The sequence below is a fragment of the Anser brachyrhynchus genome (assembly GCF_964034855.1).
Source record: "Anser brachyrhynchus genome assembly, chromosome: 1".
In the NCBI taxonomy this organism is placed as follows: Eukaryota; Metazoa; Chordata; class Aves; order Anseriformes; family Anatidae; genus Anser; species Anser brachyrhynchus.
In genome coordinates, this window is record NC_137694.1 from 181,630,816 (window position 1) to 181,654,940 (window position 24,125).

General features: G+C 46.0%; 1 protein-coding gene across 1 annotated transcript in view; it reads right to left on the reverse strand.

The window, feature by feature from the left end:
- SIAH3 (siah E3 ubiquitin protein ligase family member 3) overlaps positions 1-23,845 on the reverse strand; it is a 44,421-nt gene extending 20,576 nt beyond the window's left edge. Inside the window, exon 1 of the mRNA XM_080575454.1 lies at positions 22,217-23,845. Within this exon, the coding sequence (XP_080431580.1) occupies positions 22,217-22,651 (435 nt within the window). The 5' untranslated portion in view covers positions 22,652-23,845. The remainder of the gene's footprint in view (positions 1-22,216) is intronic.
- Positions 23,846-24,125: the final 280 nt, after the last annotated feature.

The following is a 24,125-nucleotide window of genomic DNA, read 5'->3' on the forward strand; positions in this document are numbered from 1 at the left end:
AGTGGTGGATGAAAAATAGACTGAAAGCTGCCAGGGAGTCATGTCTTCTGCCTTCCACGCCGTCACTCGGTGTTGGCTACACTCTCAGATTAAACACAGGATTTAGACCTTCAGGGAGTATGTGACTGCCTGATTGTGTACCCAGAGAAGTACAAGTGGGAGAAAGCTGAGCTGAACAAAGTGGTCTCCTAAGATGTCATCCCCCTGCTAATGGGACTGAGCCTGGTGTTTGCTGTAGCTGCAGAAGGGGGTGGGAGGAATGATACTAGGCTCAGCAAGAGCAGGGATGCAGTCTGAAATGCTAATAAGAGTGTTCCCTAACTGTGGTGCAGACAGTCCTGGTGGCATGCAAGCCTGGGACGGTGACATGACCTCCCAGTAATAATACACAACCTCTCCAGAACTGAGATCTTGGTGCTCAGCAAAAAAATTGCTTGTGGATGGGCACATCCTTGTCACTTATGCCCTGACACACTTACAACCTCCTCTCTTCCTCAAAACATCACTGTGATCCCAGAATCCAGCGCCTGGCTCTGGCTCAGCCCAGCTACACTGTCTCAGCTCAGACCACTGAGAAGGAGCTGTGAGAAAGCCAGCAGAGCAGAGACTCACATATATGAGAATGGTGAAATGGCAGAGGTAGGTCTGTTGAGGTGAGGATATGCAGTAGCTAAAGGGTTCAGGAAGAAAAACACCAACATGGGAAGTTATAAAGTCCTAGGTGGCAACATAGAGAGATGGAAACTGGAAACTCAGCAACAATGCAGTAGAAATGTGCCCTGCCCCACCTGATGGCTGACTGCCTGGCCAGCAAGGACTCATCAGGTGTGCTGTCTGGGACATTGTGCATACTAATGCTTTCCCTGGTAGCACATTAAAGTCCAGCTGTCTCTTGTCTGTATCAGCCAATAAATAACCGTGTTATACTTCAAAGTTTTGTAAATTCTACTTACAGAGTCTGTTTGTGCATAGCAAGGGGTGCCTGAACAAAGATGTGAACAAAGATGACCTAGAAAAGAAGGGTTACACTTTTTTTTTCCAATGTAGAAAGCCAGCAAGACCAATAGAAGAAAATTCAGTTTCTTTGTTCATATACTCTCTCTTCATCTTCATCCTGTCTCCAGCCAGTTAAAAGAAAAAAACTTATTTTGATTTGATGGTGTATGAGGATAACCACAAAGGCAAAGGGGTAAAAAATACAGCTGGGACTGTATTTGCAGTTGCACACAAGTGGAAAGTGCTGCATGTAACATGCCGTGATGTTGAGACTTCTTAAGTAGAACAAAATTCAGATTTCAGTAAGTCACAGAACAAAATACCTTTGAAGATCTAGACAATTTAGTTAGTAGAAGGTGACAGTCTGCTGGGCTACAGTATCTACAATTTCAACAAGAGAAATCTGGTAACATTTCTATACTCTATGTTTCAGGGTTTGGAGATCACAAAAAGAATTCCAAAACAACTCAAAGAAAAACTGTGATTCATCTTACTGAACATCACAGGTTCACAGGCCTATGAGCTAGCCAACATAGGCTAAAAGTCAGAGAAGATAGCAGGATCCTCTGGGCCTGTCTCCTGATCTGCTTTTGCATTTAACCTAGGCGTGCCTATTTCCATTCACTCAGTAAAATGGAACCCTGCATTTAGCCAGGTATCTTCTGTATTTGGCACAGGAGAAGAGCTGAGGACGAGAAGAGAAAAGTCACCAAGGCTGTGAAATGAAATCAAAATAAGGGTGAACTGGGTTTGGCTGGAAAAGATTTCGCTCTCTTCACAGTAGCCCTTATGGTGTTGTGCTTTGGATTTGTGATCAAAACTGTTTCGATAACAAGCTGATGTTTTGGCTGTCTCTGAGCAGTGCTTGCACAGCATCAAAGCTTTCTCTGTTCCTCACTCTGACCCTGCAGCAAGCAGACTGGGGGTGGACAAGGGGCTGAGAGGTGACACAGCTGGGACAGATGATCCCAGCTGTCCGAAATGATGTTCCATGCCATATAACATCATGCTGACCAATAAATTTCGGAGAAGTCTTGCCAAAGTGGCTTTTGCTTTTAGACCAGCTGGGCATCAGGCTGCTGGTGGGAAGAGGTGAGTTGTTGCTTTTGTATCACTTGCTCTTTTTTCTTCCCCTTCCTTCACTTACTAAACTGTCATCTTGACCCATGAGTTTTTCTCTTTTTCTCTTCTGATTCTCTCCCAGCCCCTGCTGGAAGGAATGGCTGCTGGGTGCTTAGCTGCTGGGCAGGGTTAATCCACTGCAAATAGCAAATAGGGCAAATATATGTTACTGAAGACCAAAAGGAAATGGATCCAGAAATTCCATTTCCAGATTCTGGAAAAGACCAGAAAATAGATGTTTATATGAAATAAATCAAACCCTGTAGTCCCCTGGCAGCATTGCTGAAACATGCTGAAATGGGAATGACATTTCCAGGGTTCCAATGCCACAGAGCAGGCAGAGAGCCACAACCTGAGAGCAGCTATTTTATTGGAACTTATAACACCTGATTGCATCAGACATGAAGAAATGTTCCCACTTTGTATAAGGTCTCGGTGATATTACTCCTATAAACCTGAAAATCCTCTTAGAATGGCACCAACTGTGGAAGCACTCACACTTACTGAAGAGCAGTTTGGCAAACAAAGCTACAATGTGACCCAAAGCTAAGACTGAAAAAGCAGGAATGTGAACATTTCTGTAATACTGAGAATGACACGTCTGGAAACAAACACATTTGTGCTGTTTACGGAAAAGACAGTCCAGAGCACCATGCCATCTCTGTGCTCAGTTCAGCGGTGGGGAAGACCTTGTGAAACAACACTAACGCAAGGCAGAAGTGACAAACAACAAACGAGCTGGTCCCTGCCATTCACCACTGATATATGTGCGATCAGCCCAAATGACAGCAGCAATCCCAGCCCTACAATAGAAACACCTATAGGGAAAAGGCGGTAGGAAGCATTTGAAGAGCTGATGCCCACCAGTTGACTGCAGTGGAGGAACCACGTGAGCAGCAAGCGGGGTTGAACACCATCAGCTGGAATTGCCAGGGTTATTTTGTGATTTGCATCAAGATGACCAGAAAATAAATTCATAAGTGAGTGGCTTGAAGCCAAGACCGGCGCACTGTCTTTGTAGGAGGCATTCCCCAAGGAAATGGGCTGAGCTGGTAGTGAAGACGGGACTTGTGGTCTTCATCCCCAGCAGATGAGGGTTAACCCATGCTGTGGTAGCTTGTTTATGTTTCAGGTGTGATGGTGAGCATCTGCCTGCTGCCAGGATGAAGAAGAGGGCTGTAGGCACAGGGTAACGCCAAATTTTTAAAATTACACAAACTTCATCCCACTGACCAACACTGCAGCAACACGTCTTTAGGGCTCCCTCCCCGTCCCAGTTGCTATTATTATTTCACAAGAGCTCCTGAGGGTCTGTTGGCAACCTGGTATTTTCTGGCCTTAAGCCAGCTTCCTTATGAGTGTATTAACATCTCCTTGTCCCTCTGTGTGTGATGAAAATGCTTAGGAGGTCTGGCAGGCAAATGTGTTGCATCATCACTTTAGCAGCTTGCTGTGCTATGCAGTTTGGGTTTCTTGCTGTCCTCCGCCTCACTGAGGAGGGACCAAGCGATAAATGGGGTGTGATAAACCCAACCCGATCTGGTGCAACTGCAGTGACAGGTTTTGGGAGCGTCTTTTTACATAAAGTGCACTTGTGGAAATGTGGCAGCCTGTTGTTTTCAGATAAATGCAAATAAAGAAGGAATGGCTAATGTGGGTCACTCTCCCCTGCCTTTGGATGTGGTGAAGGACACTGCGTTAAAGTCTCCTAGCCACCACACTGACATTTCTGAGTATGGAGCCAGCTCTGGCACCCTCAGTGTCTCCTTTCCCTGCCTCCTCTGGGACAAATTGACCCTGCCTAAGTAAGAAACAACTTTCCTAATCGCATTAGGATCAGCTCAGATGGTGGAGAGGGTAACAAAATTAGAGCTTTTAAACCATTATCTCTTCTCCATGAATGTCTGCACTAATACAAGCCAGCAGAGAGGTAAGGGAAGCTGAGCTATGGCTGATCTCATTATAGCTTGAAAAAATAAAAATGTGATGGAGAGCTGGTCCATGGCTGTAAGAAAACCAACAGACTTTTTGTAAGATACAAGAAAGGGCTGTCTTCAAGCCCTGGATGGTTATATTCTGGTTCCTGATTAAAAAAAATTAAATGATTTCCAATTCCTCACACCTTTTCCTAGGACCCACGTACAAGCTAATATATACACATATACTTAGTCAGGCAGCACGCCTATAATTTCATATTATATGTGTCATGCCATAGTGTTTTAATCCTGTTGTCTGCATCCTGTTTGATGTAATAATTTATTGTAATATTTTACATAACCACAGGTGATATATTGTATAGAGAAGTCAGGGAGCGTGTCTGATCTCCTTACTATGACAGGCAATAACTGAAGTGATATGGTTATTGTACTCAGAGAGAAACACGAACTCTGCAGAAAAACTGGCCTGGATGAAATAGGGAATAGGACTGGATTTTGACTATTGCAAACTAGACAGCTACCTGAAAGATGATACTGTGGTCAGGAATTTTATCATGTACCATATTTTTCTTAAAAACACCTATTTCTCACATAGGAACTACTCATTTATTAACATAAATAAGGAAAAATCTTATAGTCAGGACTACCCTTTGACTTATTCAAAGTGCAATTTACTGGAGAAATAAATTCTCTATTTATTTGTAAATGTAAGCAAAACTAAGAAGGTCAGAAGTCAAACCAAAATATTCTGAAGATTTCACAGTCACATGGGTTCACTACAACACATAGAAGCCCAAACCACAAAGCCAGCATCTGGAGATGGGGATGTTCAGTGACGTCCAGCCAAAGAAGATCGACCAGTGAACTCGGGCACTGGACTCCCAGTTGTCCTCGTGGCTGAGTTTTCAGCTCACTCCCTGGTTCTGCTCAGACCACTCTGGCTACATCTCTCCAAGGTGAAGCTGCTGCAGCAAAAGCTAATCCTAACCAGGTGGAGACACCAGTGGCATTTAGCTTCAGGCAAGAGACTGGTCCCTACCCCTCCTTTATTTAGCATCACAGACTTAACCCGTGATTCTTGGGCTTTGATACTGTGCTTTCTGTGTGCAAGCATCGCTTCTGCAACACATTTACAGAGATGTGAATAAATGCATGCACGCACATTTAACACATACACACATCTTCTTCATCACTCCAGTTTGGCAGAAACCTGAGCCTGTTCTTGAAATGCCACAGCTCAAATATAATCCCCTGAAAGAGTTTGCAATGCAGATCATTCCAGCAATCTGGTTTACAGCACAACCCTCTAAATGGTAATACTGGTAACAGACTGAGATGGGAGAGTAGGAACTTTTTAAACCTTACCACTGAAGTCTATTATGAAACTACCCTCTCCATCTACAGAGATTTAATTGCTACCTGACTTTTGGCCTCATTATATTCCAGATAATTAATCCCCAAGTACTAGGTTTTCACTCTGCCCCAAGACACTTCAACAGGTTTTCTTTGCAGTGGCCCTGAAATGATCATTTCCTGCTCTTGGCACTGAACATGCTGTGCCACGCAGTTTAATGCATGCCCATTAATAGCGGACCACTTTGCTGTATTAAAGAAAAAAAAAAAAAGAAAAAAAAAAGAAGAAAAAAAAAGATGAAAAATACAAGCCCTGCACTATCATCAATTTCACTGTGAATTTGAATGATCAGAAAAATGCAGATTTGACCACCTGCTGGAGCATTACCCTGTTGCTTTCCGGAGTGCTGGGTTTGCAGAAGGGCCAAGGAGCCACACGGAGCTTCAGAGCTGGTTTCTCTCTTGTCCTGGGTCATCCCCTGCCCAAGGGGAAGTAACTATACTCATCCAGAGAGAAGGGAGCCAAACCAGTCTCCTTTTTTTGGCATTTGAAACAGCCTTCCATTTCCACTCTTCCCTTTATTCAAGTCCAGCTGCCAACCCCAGAGGACACCAGTTCTCCAGGTTCAAAGGTGGCTAAAATCTCAAGGAAATGAGAATAATGCACTCCCAGTTGTGAAACGGGGACAAAAAACTCAGCTGCCATATGGTCCTAAGTAAATTCTACCACGGTTGTAATTCAATCAAAACTTCCCCCTTCCTCATAAATAAGCAGCAGAAGGCAGTTGCTGTAGTTTTTTCCTCTGTGGCTATCACTCAGTGGAGGCAGAGCTGGAAAGCAGCATCCCGCGAGTGATGCCCAGGGGCAAACAGAAGGCATCTTGCATGAAATTTGCACTTTGGCCCCTGGAGACCCAACAGCATCTCTATTTTGTCTATAATTTGGGTGACAAGTTCGATGAGATGATGCTGCACAGGCTTGAAAGTAACTTTCACAGTTTATTTTCTAGGCTGTTGGGGCTGGCATGACTATTCCATCAGGAACTGAAATGTTCTTACAAACCTCATGGTTCATGAACTTTGAGGAGAGGTAGGGAATGGGGTCTGTCCTCCAATGGGCACATATTCTTGTCTATAAATGCAATCAGCTTACATTTACTTGTCATTTTTTTCACACTATATCTCAGTTTGTTGTATGTAGCAGGTGTCTGGACTGATTATCTTTCAAAACAGCATAATTAATGGATTTCTGTGCCTTCAAAATCAGAACTATTTTGATCAGCTTAAAAAAAAATCCCTTGTTTCTGTTCATATGAGGTGTGAACCTGTAAGCGTTGAGCCCCTGAGACTTTCCCCAACTTCGGAAGAGGTTTCATCTCTCATTCCACAGAATTACTGAGGATGCCTCCTTCATTAACAGAGAGGAGACTGGGACCTTCTCCTTTCTGCAGCACAGACCTTGCTTTAACCTCAGGAAGGCTTTTATTTTTCCAGCTCTAAAGTGAAGGTAATGGTATTTATAAGCAGGCTAGGAGTTTCTACTTGAGGAACGTTTTATGAAAGCCTGGCTATTTGCCAAAGACACGCATGATATTTTCCAGACCAATGAGCCATTGCCTCTCTACTGCAGAATGAGAAAAAGAAAAAAAAAAAAAAGCACATGAAGATCCAGTCCCTGGAGACAGGAGCTGCAATATTCATTTAGAAATGGGGCATTAAGGTTGGTCAGAGGCTGGTCCCAAAAGGATGAGGGAGTGGAAATCCCACAGCTGGCCCCACTGGTTGCCACAAGGAGCGGGACAAGGGGTGCTCCAGGGGTAGATGCTCTGCAGGAAGAGGTGCTCTCTGCCTGCTCCTGGCTGGAGAAACTGGGTAGGTCAGAGTGCTACCGTGGGACAAAAAGTAAAAACAGCCGTCTGGCAAAGTGTGCAGAGAGCTGTGACTCTGGTGCATGAGATAAGTGGCAACTTGCAGACTTTGCTGCTTTTTACAGAGTGCTGAAGCACCGATGCAGACAGCAGTTTTGCAAGCTGGGGTGACTTTCATGAAGTCTCAGAGGGCAAGAAGTGCTGATCCAGCAGCTGAGATGGGCTGTAACTGCACCTGCAAAGGCTGGATGGGAGAGGAGCGTGGGGAACAGCCACTAAGGAGGGAATGGCTTGGTGTAGTGAGCACCGAGGGAATGTAAGACTATTGTGAAACTATTCCAAGGAAGGGGAGTCTCACTGAAACAATACTAACCTCTACTGTTGATTAGCTGTGATTGATTTTTCTGGGGTTATTTCATTGCTTCACCCACCCCCAGCAAAGTTAGTTTGAGTTTTATGACAGATGCAGCCTTTCAGTGGGAATATCAAAGTTCCCCTGAGCAGGAGGGGAGGGATACTTGAATTTCCAGGCTTTTTGAGGAGGATGTCAAGTTGCTGCGATTTCTTTAACATTCAGAAACAAACAAACAAACAAAAAACACTGAACACAGCTTCTGCCCAGTTTCCTCAAAACCCTTCTGAGGCAATCAGATGTAGTTCTTTTTCTGCTGAGAGTGTCATTTCTAATCATCATATTTTGCCCATAGGCATGTTGTGATTTCTATCACTGAAACACATTGTGTCTACCCTGGAGACCTTTCTAAAAGACATCAGGGACCTGAAGTTATGACCTTAAGCTCCTAAGACGGGATTTTGGCTTTGTATTTGTGCAACTGGCCTGGCTACATTACTGTAAGAGCCTATTTTAGCTTTAAAAGATGTAAATTCAAGTCTGGGAGGCAAGAAAATTTCCCTGTACCCTCATCAAAGCTTCACCCTGTTGATCTGTCAGTGATGTTTCAAAACAGGAACCCTGCTTTTGGCTACCCATCTCCAGCTTTGCAGGTTCCCTCCAGATGCCGGTCCTCAGCAATGAATGAACCGTGCTGTGAGAACACAAAGTAACTGGTGAGAAGAGGAGGATGACGTCTTGCAACCCACACTTTGTTTATGCCAAGGAAGGCACAAATGTGCTGGCCCACAGTTCCTGGGGCTGGTGGCTGAGAGACCTCTCCGTGATCCCCAGGGACAGTGGGATGACCCTCACATGAGGGATTGGTGCTGCATGTCCAGGAGGACTATATCCCTGAGCACTCTACAGGAACGGAGCAGACGTTTAACTCGTTCTTCAAGGAACCCTTGAAGAACCACGCTGGCAGACACAAATTCCCTTCCCAATTACTATTTGTTAGTGTCCGTGCATCACTTAACCCAGAAATGGGTTGTTCTTGATAACAGTCTCCTCTTCTTTGGCTGTGACAGGCCAGGAGCTTTATGAAAGTCTTTGGTACCTACTGTGTCAACAGAAGGGTTGATTTATGGTCCACTTAATGAATGCTGTTCTATTACATATTGATTTGCTGTGTATTTAATAGTTGAACTTAAAAATGATGTGAAGGCCATAACTATGTTAAGCGTGCATGCATAGCAAAACACTGCGACATAATAAAGCCAAAAAATTGTTTCTGACCTGCAGCTGGTGCATCCTCTCCCTCAGAACCTACTAAGCATCATAGCTAACACATTCTTTGAAATATTTTTTTTTCTCGGAGGTAAACTCATAAGCTAGCTAATTAAATACCAAATTGGTTATTGCGGGTGTATTTACTGGGCATGAAAAAGGGATGCACCTCTGACATTCCTCCCTGTAAATATGTTTTAAATAAGTCATTGGTAGTTAATTACCATACTGTAAAATTAAGGCAAATAGATGTATTTTAGATGCTATAAGGCAGCTGCTTCATGGTAATTAAATAACATAAATGGATTATGCTTAGATAAAAATCCTGGAAAACTGGGAGCCTCACATCATAGTATGGCATTTATTGCTTCCGCAAGCATCACTTCTGGATTAGAGGAGGTGCAAAAGATATGTCCACATTAGCAATAAGGGCAGCACAGGAAGGAGGTGAATCCCAGGTGATTTATGGTTATCTTCCAAAGAGTTTGGCTTTGCTAGGGAAAAGCACAGAGGTCACTGCACTGACACATGTCTTTCCAAGGCAGCACCTTCAAACTCAACATAGGTGGCTGAATTTTACTCTGTTTGGAAACTGAAAGCAAAAAGGCTCTGATTCTTCTGTCTTTCATAGTGAAAAGTCCAGATGTTGGTGCAGATCCACCCCGAAACCCCAGTGCTCTACAAGAAGGGCAGTTAGAGGGCTATGCATGCCTCGTGGTTTTCACCTCTGACCATTGCTTTCTGTCTGCCCCCACATCCTCCCACAGCCCCAGGTGGAGCGGGCATCCTCTGCTTCCCTCCTGAAGGCAGGCGGGGACAGTGTGATGTGTAACACTGGGGCAGCGTGATTCCTTCCTTCCCTCCCAGCGGTGGCTGCATGCTGACCATGGATTAATGAGACCTCGAAGTATTACTTAACGCTCCTAAAGTGCTTTATATTTTCTAAGTACAGTATAGAATCATAGAATCATAGAATAATTAAGGTTGGAAAAGACCTCCAAGATCATCTGGTCCAACCACCTCCCTACCACCAGTATGACCCACTAAACCATGTCCCTAAGCACCATGTCCAACCTTTCCTTGAACACCCCCAGGGACAGTGACTCCACCACCTCCCTGGGCAACCCATTCTAATGCCTGACTGCTCTTTCTGAGAAGAAATGTCTCCTCATTGTTTTAATTGTTGAAGGGTAGTGCTCTTTGTTCAATACTTTGTTTTAATTGTTGAAGAGTAGGGGCATGAAGTTTCCATTTTTCCACTCATCAGGGACATTGCCCAAATGCCAGGACTTTTCAACTATGATGGAGAGAGGCTTGGCGACTACATCAGCCAGTTCCCTCAGGACCCTGGGATTCATGTCATCAGGTCCCATAGACTTGTACCTGTTTAGTTTCATCAGGTGGTCTCGAACCTGCTCTTCACTTACAGTGGGGGGAACTTTGATTGCCCAGCCTCCATCTGTGGGTTCAGGGAAATGAAAGTCTTGGGAAGCCCATCTACCAGTGCAGACGCAGGCAAAGATGTTGCTGAGTACCTCGGCGTTCTCCGTGTCTGTCGTTACCAATTATTCAGATATAGAAACTCACTCCTAATATAAGAAATTAGCCACCTATAATCGCTTACACACTACTATTTTCACCCCTCAGTCTATTTTCACAAATGTTAAAGGTGCATGGTGGCCCTTGGGGACTCCTCCTGTCATCACACTGCAGCAGCCCGAAGGGAGCTGGGTCCTCTCTTGTGCTCTTCCTCCAGGCTCTGTGCAGAAGGGATGCCACCTCTCACACAAGGGCTGGGGGATGGAAAAGAAGCACTCACACAACCCCTGAGAATCAGCAACAGATTTCTTTATTGCGGGGACATCTTGCAGGTGAGCCTGTGGGATGTCCATGTTGTTTGGCGGCTCCAAGCTAATGCTTGGGGTGGAGCCTGAGTGACGTAGGGAGCTCCCCTGGCGCTCCTGCGATGCTGTTGGTGTATTCGGATGGCAGGTAGCAAAGACATGCCGGGGTAGTCCCAGGTCTGATGTGGCCGAGGTGGATCCACTTCCATCGGTTCCTCCACATCTGGTGGATCCAGCTGCATGGGCTCCACGGTGTTAGGCAGAAGGATAAGCCAGTCCTTGCCCAGGACTGCCCAAACAGGATGCCTTCCGTCCGGAATGTTTTTGGGCCAGGGTGCAGAATCAGGGGCTCTTCCAGTTCCACCCCTAGGTCCCATGCCACTGTCCGGTTCATTTCCATGAGTGGGTCCGATACTGCCATCCGTTTTATGTCCATGGCTGGGTCCCACACTGCGTTTCAGACTCTGGGCAGGCCTGTGCTCCCCACGGCTGTCTGCCTGACGCTCCTGCCTTCGCCCCACGCCGCCATTGTGCCACTGGGAAGGCCCAGGCTCCCTGTCACCGTATGGCTGAGGGGGCGGCCTGTTCCCTGCATCATTGCAGTGCCAGTGGTGCCACCTGTGTGTGTCTGTGGGCTGCGTGCCAGAGGTGCCTCGAGCACTGGTGTCAGTTGTGCTGCAGGTGCGATCCCTCTGCCCACGACACTTCTCATTAGGTGCACTCCTGCTCGGTGCTTCCTTGGACTGCATTGCAGTCCTCACACCGAGGAGGCCTGCCGCTCGCCTCGCTGCTTCGGCTCTTCTTCCTGCCGCACAAGCCAGCTGTCAGAGTGCCTAGATGCTCAGCGAGTGGTGGGCCAGCTGCAGGGGTCCTGTTTTATAGGGCCCGCAGCAAAGGCGGGGCAGTGGTGGCCACTGTGACCTCAGCAAGCCTCTGTGATGGAGTGGCCCACGCGTGGCCAAAGGCGGCTGTGTTGGGAGCGGCCTGGAAGATGCCCTCATGTGGAAGAAGGAGGAGGGTTGGGGGGGCTGGGTGACCCTTTTCTGGGGCTGGCTCCCCTGGGTCATTTGGCTTGCCAGAGAGAAAGACTGCCCCTCGGCCACACAGATTGCACTCCACCACCGATCCTGTGCCCTGGGTTTATGTTTAACACTGTTTTTTAGGTAATTAAAATTAATTTACAGAAAAGAACAGAAGCAAGGTGCATCTTCAGCCCTAATTCCCATGTGCAGCTTGTGCTCTAAGTGAAGAATTTCTTCCTCACATCACATCTAATCTAAATCTCCCCTCCATTTGTCCAAAGCAATTATTCCTTGTTCCATCGCTACACTCCCTGATAAAATCACTCTCCAGCTTTCTTTTAGGCCACTTCTGTGGGTTAGGTTAGGTGGCGAAGCTACAGGACCTTGCAAATTGCAGCCTTATCTACCTTGTTCCACATGTTCCACATGACGTTTTCCAGCTCAGGCTCTAGCCCCTCATCAGTGTAACATAGAATCATAGAATCATTCAGGTTGGAAAAGACCTCCAAGATCATCTGGTCCAACCATTGCCCTGCCGCCAGTGTGACCCACTAAACCATGTCCCTAAGCACCATGTCCAACCTTTCCTTGAACACCCCCAGGGACGGTGTCTACCATGATTCCCAATACCTTTTCTGCAAACATCACTTCCAGCCATCTGGCTTCCAGCATCTACTTGTACATGAGATTTCTCCTCTCCAGGTACAGGTCTCAGCATTTGCTTTTGCTGAACTGCACGATGTTCCTGTCAGCTCATTTCTCCAGCCTGCCATACTGAGATTTTTTAATTTCCATAATGATTAAAATTTATTATTGCTGAAGAATCACTGCAAAACACATGAATTGCTTAACGTGCTTTAAAACTCTCTCTTAAGTACAAGAAGATGTCTTAAATGGGCTTCTAACATTTTACTGTTATTACATAAGATACATGAACATGAAGGCAGGTATCATCAGTCTTAAAGACTTATTTTGAAGAATTAATTTAAGAAGTCTTTAAGAATTTGATCTCCAGAAGTACAAAATATTCTCGCCTCCAAAAATGGTAATAAGGATAGCTAATTCCTTGCTAGATAAGGCTAGGGCTAGCTTTTTGAGTCAAGGTCACACAGGCTATGATAATCATTAAGTGATTAAGGAAAAAAATAATAAACTTAGGTGGCTACAATTAAGCTTCAGCATCCACATTTTGAGCCTTACATATTTACAGCCCAACTGTGAGATTGGAAGAGCACACACCCCAGCTTCATTGACATGAAAAGCATCAGCATCTTCACAGTATTTGTGGCAACACGGCTGTTTTTGCAGATGAGCCCCTCACACACATACAGAAGCTTAACCTATAGCAGAGGATTCAAGTATTTTGTCTTCCACCCCAAACCTCCTACCTGATGTCAGAGAACTTTGCACAGCAAACTTCTGACCCAAGCGCTCTGTGCCCCACTGTTAGCTGGGGAAGTCTGATATGAGACTGTCCCAACGCGGTGAACATACCCACCAAGAGGTAGGTAGGGTTGCTCCCTGCCACAGAAACAAATTATGTATAAAACTGGAATTGGGCTGTAGGTCTTCTCTACTGCAGAGGGCAGGACCAGGGTCTCGCTCCTCTTTCACATCTCAGCTGTTTGCAAACACCAGGTAGCAAAAGTCTTACTGGAGGGGCCAAGTTGCAAAGACACTTTAGGACTGTGCAACTTGCCTGTAGAGAGCATCGAGGCTGGTTTTTTTTTTTTTTTTTTTTGTGAAAACCAGCACAGAAGCTACTGCAAGTTTCTTCTGTGCTGTAAAAGTCAAGAAGCAAAAGTTACTATTACAAAAAATGCTGAAATTTTGCTTTTGGCATCAATTAATTTTCCCTATGAGTGAGTAAAGAAAAGGTCTTCCCTTCCCCAACATCTGCTTCATCAGACTGCGTTCTCTTTGCTATAGGCTGTTGATTGGTCTCCGGCAAATTAAAGTTGCTTTAGTTAAAGCACCAAAAAGCAAAATGCCCAGATACAGCCTGGATTTATCTGTGAACTAGGATGTTTTTTTCCTAATCACTGGCTTATTATTGAAAAAAGAAAACTAAAAAAAAAAATAGAAAAAACATTTAAAGCTTAAAAATTATTAAGAGATGCCTCCCCAGTAAGCTTGTGTTTAGCTGCAACACTAAATTATCTCCAATTGCCTTGTGAAGCTGCTGGAGATTAAGCTGGCTTCAGATCTGTTTTGCGATAGTGCTTTCATCTTTTACCAACAGCCTGAAAGAAAATTCAGCCTTTATAATCAGTTATTTACAAACCAGTGGTTATGTTTGTGCAACCTTGCACGACCTTAACATTTTTGAGTCTCCTTTTTGAAATATTTTCTGCGACAGAAGAAACACAGGAAAAGTTTCATTTATTTTTAAAGCTGCATTATTTCACATATGAATTAGACTCGGGAGATTCCAGGCAGGAATTGCATCTGGAAGAAAGATTCCTGTTTGCTTCTATGGGACAAACCAGATGAAGCCATTGTGACTTACTATGAGAGTTTCTATATGCTTTCCTGCAACACTTTAAATCTCAACCTGGGCATAGCTGTGAATTGCCTGCAAGTAAAGACACATCTGTTTGCAAGGAAAGAGCTTGTGCTGCATTGCTGTCCTCCTTGTGTTTGAATTCCACTGACGTTGGCATGTGGCTATGGACAAAGTGTCTTTCCACTCAGTCCCAAAAGCCTACATAACGAGAGGTCTAAGCCTGTGTACGTGCCTTGAGATAGCTATTTATGGGGGATACCACTTGACTTACCAGGGCTAAAGTTGTCCCCCCAAAACGTTTGCCAGAACAATGGCAGAGAGGAAATTATATGAGCCAGACAAACCTCTGACCACATAATGACTGCTGGGAACACTGGCCCAGGCTGCCCAGAGAGGCTGTGGGGTCTCCTCCTGGGAGAGTGGCACAAGGCGCCTGGACGGGGTCCTGGGCACCCTGCGCTGGGGGGCCCTGCTGGAGCACGGGGGTGAACAAGAGGTCCCTTCCAATCCTAACCGTGCTGTGATTCTGTGAGCAAGTCCAAAATCCAGGCAGGGAAAGGAAACCACACTACCTACATATCCTCTCTGCTTTGTACCTCTTTGCACAGATAATTAACACAACGCACGCACCAAAAAGCAGGTCTGAAACATTAGGGATCCTGCTGGAGGGGGAAAGTAATCATGAAGCAGTTAATTGAATAAGCCCAGGGAAAGTTTGTTCTGCTGGCAACCATCCCATAAGGAGAATGAAAGGCAGATTTGGCTGAGGGGATTATTTGCTCCACGGTAGTCTCTCAGTGCTCTTTAGGAACATGTTTACTGTTGTGCCAGGGTTCAAAGCCTTTACAAATAGATGTTGAACAATCTGTCCTCTCTCCTTCACAATTTATTTCATATTGCTTGTAACTACCAATGTGGGTGCTTATCCCAAAGCATATTTTGAAATATATCTTACTCTCTTTTGCCACTGTTTGTCTGCCACGGTGACCCTCTTCCCAATCCAGGCTAATTTCATTAACTGCTAATATCTCTGGGCTTTGGAGTACTGTAAGGATTTAAATTATGAGTTTAAATTGTCAGATACTTATGTAACTGATATAGCTCTATCCTTTTCCACCAGTGCCAATCTTCTATGCTGACCCTTGGATTCCTGAGTATCTCCCACGTATCAGTTTGTCTCCTGTCTTCTTTTTCTTCATATATTTCCCACACTTTGTCTTGATTGTTGCTGATGCAAACACTCAAGACTGCCCTTGAGACCCTTGTAATGCTGTACCCTTCCTTGTGCACCAAGCTCTGTTTTTGTGTAGGATTGTATGGTCAGAACAGTTCAGGTTGGAAAGGACCTCTGGGCACCGTGTTGTCCAACCCCAAATTTATGTCAAGACGCTCAGGGCTTTGTCCCATCAAAATTTTAAAATATCCAAGAATGGAGATGGCAGAGACCCTCTGGGCAGCCTATGCTAGTGGCACACTCTCCCATGGGACAGACTTTTCCCCTTGTATTTAGTCAAAATATCTCTTGTTTTGGCTTATGTCTGGTCCTTCTTGTCCTTCCAATGTGCATTTCTGGGAAAAGACTGGCTCTGCCTTCTCTATATGGTTCGATTAGTTAATTGTAGACTGCAATTCCCTTCTCTTCTCCTGGCTGAACAAGCCTGGTCCTCTCAGCCTCTCCTCCTCCATGCTGTGCTCCAGCCTCCTGACCAGCCTGGTGCCCCCCATTCCAATTGGGAGTGGGGTCCCAATACGGCTCCCTAGGGCACATTTCAACCTGAAGGTAACCTTAACTGTCCCCTTGTCCCCACTGCCCTACACAAACCCCACGTGGTGTGATTCACTCTATTTTAACTCTTATTAATTATTTGGCTTATTTGCCACACGGCAGTCCCTGGGAGAGGAAGAACATTTTCATCCACTGCTGATGTGGTTTTCTGCTCCGTGGCAGCCGCCTCCTTGTTTGTCTGAAGTGTTTATTTGTTTTCTGCACAAGGGGAAGTTACTGAATTCATCTTTTTCTGTCTCATTTGTGCTCTATTCCTCTATTTCTCTTTCCATTCCAGCTGACACTTGATGCAAGAGTGTGTGATCTTGTGGTTAAGATATTCACAAGGACCCGTGTCTCTCCTCTGCCATGCATTTCCCAGAGGCTGGTGGGTAATTCTCCAACCACTCTGAAGCTTAATATTCCATGTGTAAGATACCAGCAACAGCACTTGAGCTGTGCAAATGGTTTATTTTTTTTTACTGGGGAGGCCAAACTGAAAGGAAAAGGGACTTCAGTGCAGAGTGAAATTGCTCTAGAAATGAAGAAAGAAAGAAAGAAAGAAAGAAAGAAAGAAAGAAAGAAAGAAAGAAAGAAAGAAAGAAAGAAAGAAAGAAAGAAAAAAGAAAGAAAGAAAGAAAGAAAGAAAGAAAGAAAGAAAGAAAGAAAGAAAGAAAGAAAGAAAGAAAGAAAGAAAGAAAGAAAAAGAAAGAAAATAACAGAACTAAAAGCACCACATCTGGTGTGGAAATAAGTGGTTAATCCCTTTCCAGAGCTCGTTCAAGTATTTTTGCCTTTAAAAAAATAATAAATAAATAAATAAAATAAATGTGCAAAGCACTTGGAGGTCTCTGCCTTTCTCCGAAGAAGCTTTCCTGCCGTTGCTGAGACTAAAGGGGAGAGCTAAAGATAAATCCATTACTGTTATATAAGACGCTCAGAAATGCCTCTAAATAAATAAAACTGCTGTAAATTGTACACATGTATGTGTCAGGCAATTCGTCTGCAGTGCCCGAGTGCTCTTCCCTCCTTAGATGAGAGCGCTGCGGGAGAGCTGAGCAGTGCTGCAGGTGGCTGTGAGCAGCAGGTCACCCAGAGTAAATTCTCAGGAAATCCCTATGCAGCACTGAGATTTTACCATTTTTCAGCACAGCCCCACAGCACTGTCCTCAAAAATCCCTGGGGGTAAGAGCTTGGTGGGAGGTTGCGAGAGACAGTCGAAGCCACCGCCCTGCCCAGCTGTTTGCTGCTGCAGCAGGGGAAGCTGGTTTTGGAAGGTGGTTTTGCACTGCCAAACCAAAGCAGAGATATCTTTTTGCAGCACTGACTGAATCATGATCGTGGCTCCCCACGTTGGGTGGACAACAAATGGCCACGACCCCACCAGCAGGACCTGCCTGCTGGAACCACTGTCCAGTGCACCGAAACAGCACGTTGCAGGCTTGTAGAGCACTTGGCTTCCTTCCTAGTGGCATCGGAAAGTGGTGACTGCAACCTATCCCTTAATTTTGTAGCATTCCCTGTCTTGCTGATGATTGTTTTAAAACGGGACTTTATCAGTCAATATGTAAATTGATGCCACCAAGCAAGTTGATGTTTGGATTTTATTTTATTTTTTGAAGGAGCTTAGAGACATATAAGAGACTTGATGTTGCAATGAAGTTAGTGATGATTTCCTTCAGCAGGAGTACAAAAAAAAAAAAAAAGACAAAAAAAGCCCAAACTAAGGTTATTATATGACAGACAAGGAAATCTTTTGCCTTAAGGATTTTGTGTTACCAGCAGTGAGCAGCATGAGAGTGCAACAATAGCTCGGAAGAAAAGGCACTTAACGAAAATACAAACTGAAAAGAAGGAAAAATAAAGCAGCCTGATAAGGTGTTTAGCTTCCCAACTTCCACCCTTTTCACTTCCAAAGCACATATGTGCACAGGTGGGCTGAGAAGTAGCTCCCATGGTCAGAGAGAGCAGGTGGAGGAGAGCTCAGGACCAGGCACAAGCCAGCATTGCAGAGCAGCAGTGGTCCTCATTACCTCCAGAAGAGCTGATCTTCATCCCCCACTGCCCCACTCCATCCTGGGTAAAGCTGGGCAAAGACTGCCCCTCCTTCCCCATGAAAATACTGCAGGATTCTCAGTTTTTCCCCATTCCACCCTGAGCCAAGAGATGCTGATGGAGGAAGGCACTGGGGATGCCGTGCTCCCTTTAAACTCAATTTTTTGGGTTGCTTAGGAATCTCAGATTCTCTCTGAAAAAAGTTTCTAAGTGTCCCCACTTCAGAAATACGGATAAAAAGTGTGCTGGGAGGTCTTTGGTACCAGGGGAGAATCTTAATGATGAAAATATGTCGTGCTATTTGTAAATTCTGACTTTGAGGAGTTTTAATGATGCTCGGGGACCTGGCCGTGGGACTTTTTAATGTCTGGGGCTTGCAGCACCGCACTCAGGGTTTGGCTTCTCTCCTGAGACAACTGCCAAAGCGTGCTAATCAAAGCCAACTGTGGAAATTTCCGGGTGTGACTTACATCTGCTGGGAAGCACACCGAGACCTCGCGACTCATTTCACGTAATCAAGGCTTTTATTAAAACACCTTGATTTCCCCCACACCCCGTGCATTTGCAACAACAATTGCTTTGGGGCAGTATTTTTCCTGAGGGAGGTATCGCAGCCGTTGTGCATCGCTCATGTATATGTATGCATATACAATGTATGTGTATGCAAACTTGCCATCCTTCTACCCCGTCTCCAGAGCTGTAGCATGCCAGGGAGCACCAGTTAACATGCATTAAAAGTATTAGCACAGAAACTTTGGAAACGCTGTCTCTTCCCCTCCCTCTGCATCCTCCCACAAGGTTTTGTGATTTCTGATGCTGAAGCTCGAAGCTGCTCTGCTTTCCAACAGGCTCAAAGGGAAGCCTGCGCCACCCTGCAACCAGATCCCTGTGCTGTGGACCCGTGTGGTGTACATGTGTGGGTCTGCGAGCTCCAGATCAGTGGGTTTTGGGAGGGGAGAGCTCCTGGTCCCCAGCATCATCTGCTTGCTGCATCCGTACAAAAGGATTTTGAAGCCTGTCCGGTGTTAATGTAGCCCTGTCCCCAAGCTGGGACAGGAACCTGGGATTGCAGGCTTCAGGGGGGCTGCCAAAACCCCTCTCACCCTGGTTATCAGGCTCCTATTGTTTCACATGGGAAAATGCCACCTGCCCCCCCAAATCCCAGCCCTGCATGGGTACCTGTGCTGAGATGGTGGTGGAGGATGGCGAGGGGTTGTGAGCCGTACGTTTCAGTGCCCATCTCCTCCCTTAGAGGACGTATATAACTAAGTCTCATGGGGGTATAATGCACCACAGCACTTTAATCCTGCTGGGGATTAACTGGATTACGATGCTATTTGGCCGGCCACTGTGCAGAGAGCCAAGCTGGTAGGACAGGATTCAAATCCTTCCTCTAACTCAGCGCAGACTTTCTTCTTGCTTTAAAAAACACCTAGAACACAGACTGGCCCAATAAACCACATTGTAAACCTTTTAAAATGTAAGATTAAACTACTTATGCCCTCCTTCACATATGCATCGTCTCATAACTTAATTAATTCCTTTAAGTCCTATGGGGATGGCCATTGGCCATGGCTGCGCTGTGATCCCGTGCTGTGCAGGATGGACCTGGGGGCTCCCCTGCCCTCTGCTGCTCACCAAGTACTTCACATGGTGCCAAATTTCTGGTGCATGCCCACAATGCCCAACCACGGGTCCTTGGTAGGGGGCTGGATGCCACCACATTTCCTGAGCGCTGCCCTGGGCAGAAGGGGCGAGAACAGGGGTCCTGCTGTGATGTGGCTTTGACGGGTTATGCACGTCGGCACTGATGGAGGAGCTGACCTGTGTGAGGGGTGTCAGCGAGCATAATCACAGCAGAACATGACGCCTGCCATTCGTCCTTTGCCCAAGTCAGCCCGGAGCCCCCTCACTGGGGCGCTGCAGAAATACAGAATAAGGTAATCCCTTTGCAAAGAGCTCACAGCTGTGGGGTAAGCACAAACATTTAAGCCTTGAAGGGAACGGAGAGGAATGGCATTGCTCCCAGCCCTTGTTTCCTAGCAGGCTCGTATTCATCGACCACGAACCTTAATACAGTTTTCACTCCACTTGTCAATTGTTAAGATAGATTTGGGGGCTGTCAACAAAATGTTACAGATGAAATGACCCGGCTAGAAATAATAGACTCTGAAACACCAAAGAAGTCATAATACTGCAAGCCACCACGGAGGGATAGGTCCAACCCCAGGGTAGAAACAAGTTCGCCTGGCTGGTCTGTGACACCAAATTTTGGACAAAACACCTTGCTCACTGGAAGTGACCCCTCTCCACGGCCAGGGAGGAGAAGATGGGGTGACTGCTTCATGTGGAGGTGGCTCACTTTTTTTTTTTTTTGTTTGTTTTTGTTTTTGTTTTTCCAACCAAGGTCTCTTGTCAAATTGTCCCACCTGCCTGCTTTCAAGAGCCACCAGGACAGTACCGAGACTGCTCATCTCTCTGCTGGGCTTTGAGTCCCAGCAGTGAAGAGCTTGGCCATGGGGATTTTAATGTGCTGAAAAATCCCCATGTGTTTAACAGAGAGCAGCTGAAGCATCAACTTTTTCTGGCAAAATGCTGCAGGTTCTGCTGTAGTGAATCTGCAACTTGGGAGGATGTGAACACGTAAATTCAGGTCCTGTCCTAGTTACCGGGGGAGAGACCAATGGACACCCCTCTGTGCGCTTGTGGGGTGTCTTATCAGACAGGCATTGTAATGTGACCTTCAATAACCATTTGCTGCTTAGATTTTTTTTTTTTCATAATTAAAATTAGAGATGAAAGTAGCGGGAGACGGTCACATAAAAGGGGCCAGGTACAGAAGCATTCATTTACCGAATCTCTCCGTGCACTCAGGAAGGCGGGTCTTTCTTTCTGCAAAGTGCTTTACCCATCTGGGCAGGCAGATCCCTTTAAGATAATGACAGGGCTGCGGGATTTTTAAGCAGCTCATGTCAGTGGTGGCCGAGGATGTGATGACACGAGAGGCGAGCCTGCACTCCAGCATCCCCTCACAGCGCCTGCCGGCCGGTAACACTCACTGGAAATCCTCCCCAAGCTGGTGTTGTGCTGGAAACCACCTCTCCCTGCCTGAGACTGCAGATATAACTCCGGAAATCTGCTTTTTAGAGGGCGCTGTTGTTTGCACCGGGGGGATGCTGCTCCGAGGCGGGGGTTACCCCATCAGCAGACTTCCCGGAGCAGAAAAGCAGAGCCAGAGATGAGTCGTCCTGAATTAAATCCCCTTCTGAGTTTGCATCAGTCACTCTGCAAGTCAGGTCTGCTTCCAGCAAGAGAGGATTCACTTTGGTAAAGTTGATTCTTTGCTACCATCATAAAGTAATTAAAGCCTCCCAGTCACTTTCTTCCCCCACCGCTCCACCGCTACATGAAAGCATCAGTGTTCTGGCATAGGCAGAGCTGTTGACACTTTGTCAGTAAAAATCCAGAACCGTGCTAGTGAGAGAAATGTTTTATGGGGGCTATAAATAGTTTTGCATTAAGGCAAATGTATTCTCCCACCTTAAAATAGATTCACCTTGCAAAGGACGAAGGAGGCTTTCAACACCAGAGGGATGCCTTTAGCCTCCCCTCGGGAGGCAGAAACAGCTTTTTTTTCACCCAGAAGTGAGCGCGACCAACAGCCAGAGACCCCCTGGGCTGTGTGTGGGGGGTCTCTTGCCCTGCTCCCTGCTGCTGGCCAGCAGCACATTGTCACACCACCAGCAGCACTAGCTGTGCCAGAGCCCTTTTAACAAAAAAAATGCTAATTCATCAAACAAACTTTTTTTTTCTTTTTTCCCAAACGCTTGCAGCATGCCTGCTTGTCACACGGATGAAAGGAACAAGGAAACTTTGGTGATTTGGGGAGCAGCGACTTCCCGCGACCGCCTCGAGCAGCGGGATGCTCTCCCTTCCCTCTAAAGTGGCTCCTGCAGCAAAGACAACGCAAACACCCCCTCCGCCAGGGCTGCGAGGTGTTCAACAGCACTCTCCCTCTGCTGCCAGAGGGAGATTTCAATCCCCGTAGAGAAACGCCGGCGGGAGGGGGTTAGGGATTAGGGAGAGAAGAAATCGGAAGAGGAAAAAAAAAACCATCTTTCGCTCACCTTCAGGCTGTGCGTTGGGTTGACGACGCAGACAAGTTGCCCGGCGGCCGAGAAAACCCTCTTCGCCTTGTAGTGCTGAAACCGCAGGTGGATGAGATCTAAGACAGCCCCAAAGCACTGGGTGAAGAAAAGCATCACAACTTTGGTCGTTGCTGCTGCCGGCGGCGGGCAGGGGAAGCGGCGAGGCAGCCCCTGAAGTCCTTGAGCCCGGGGAGGGAGTGCGGTGGGCGAGCGCTGCGCTCCGGCACGGCTCAGCGTGCCTTCATATTCATCATCAAAATAAGACGGGAAGAGGCTTGCAGCAGCGGGTCGGCCAATGGAAAGGACAGAAATGTTATCCTTGAGGTCCGGAGACAGCCAATAACGAATGCCTCCCCTCCAGAAAGTCCCTGATGAATTGAGCCTGGCGGAGAATGTATTATTGAACATTACCATACATCAGCACATCGCATTTATCTTGCGATTACAGCCGGGTGTACGTAAGGCTGGGGAGATAGGCAGGCAAAATTGATTGCTTTACGTCTCCATTTATTAATTGGCTTCATTTAGCAGAAAGTGCCCTAATACTGGAGCTAAGTGGAAGGGGTAGGAAAGAAGCCCACCAGCGAAACTGTTGGAAAGTAGCAAAATTAGATGGAGCAGACTACATTTTGCAGCCCGGGAGGAAAATCAAATATGCAGAGAGAGTTACAGCTCCTTGCAGGGGTTAAGCAGAAGTAGAGCTCGCTATATAAATAGATTCACGCCTGTGCATTTGCAGGCTTCGCTTTGGATTTTTATCACTCTGATGCTTTCTAAATGTTGCATTCTGCTGCTTCGTAAAGGAGACATTCCCAGCACACAAACAATGCATCCCCCCACCCCCCAAAAAAGTATAGGAGACATCAAGCCTGGGGTCTAGTGCAACTTGATATAACTCCATGCAAAGTCAGCAACATTCCCCTGATTTACACTGGCTGGATCGGGTCCGCTGGACACTGAATGCGATTGCTGGATGCTGGAACTGCAAGAGCATGAAAAGGCACGGAGCACGCTTCTAAAAATAATGAAATACATGATGCATGAGAGCACATGCACGGAGAGGAACTTGCACAGGGGGGAAAGTGGCTTCTGAATCAACAGAATAATTAAACATGCAGAAGGCTTTTGCTTGTCATTCGTCTGCATATCAGTGGCTGGGAAATTACTAATTAGCCATTGGGTTGTCCTAGGTATTAAAAAAAAAAAAAAAAGAATTAGGGAAGGACAAGAAAAATAAGATGCTTTTGTGTATTGTTACCAGCATGTATCTGTGTTGGTGGGCAGGGATCCTTTTCAAGCCACCGGGTCTCATTAAACAGGGTTCCTCATGACCAGGTTTTCCAGGAGGCAAAAGCACTGAAGCAGCCAAGGGAATCAGAAAGCACATTTGTTTCATGGGACAATCCTGTGTGATGTGTTGCTCTGCTTGTTAATAAATCAAAGAGGGCTAATTTAATTAGCTCTCTGCCAGAACTTCCTATTAGGGTGCTATTTAGGATTGCTAGCTAAGTACTCAGATGGCTTATTTAGCCTTTGTAATCCTTTCCCCCCTCTTCAAAGCAGATAAAAATAGTTTTTCTTTCTTCTTTTGCCTCTTTTTAAACATGATCCCAGCCCTGGGGGTGAGGTTTCTGCTCAGGACGGAGCAGCCCACGTACAGCACCAGTATCAGCCTAGAACGGGATTGTCACTGCTGCAAGCTCCTAAATCAATACTGCAATACTGGCTCTGCCAGACTGCAGAGAGCCCGGGCGTAAAAACAATAAAATAACATAAAAATAAAAAAGAAGAGGCTCAAGCAGATAAATAAGTTGGATTTTGCAAATATCGGAACAGCTGACGACACAACCTCCCCCCAAAAGCATTAAAGATGGGAAGAATATGTGTC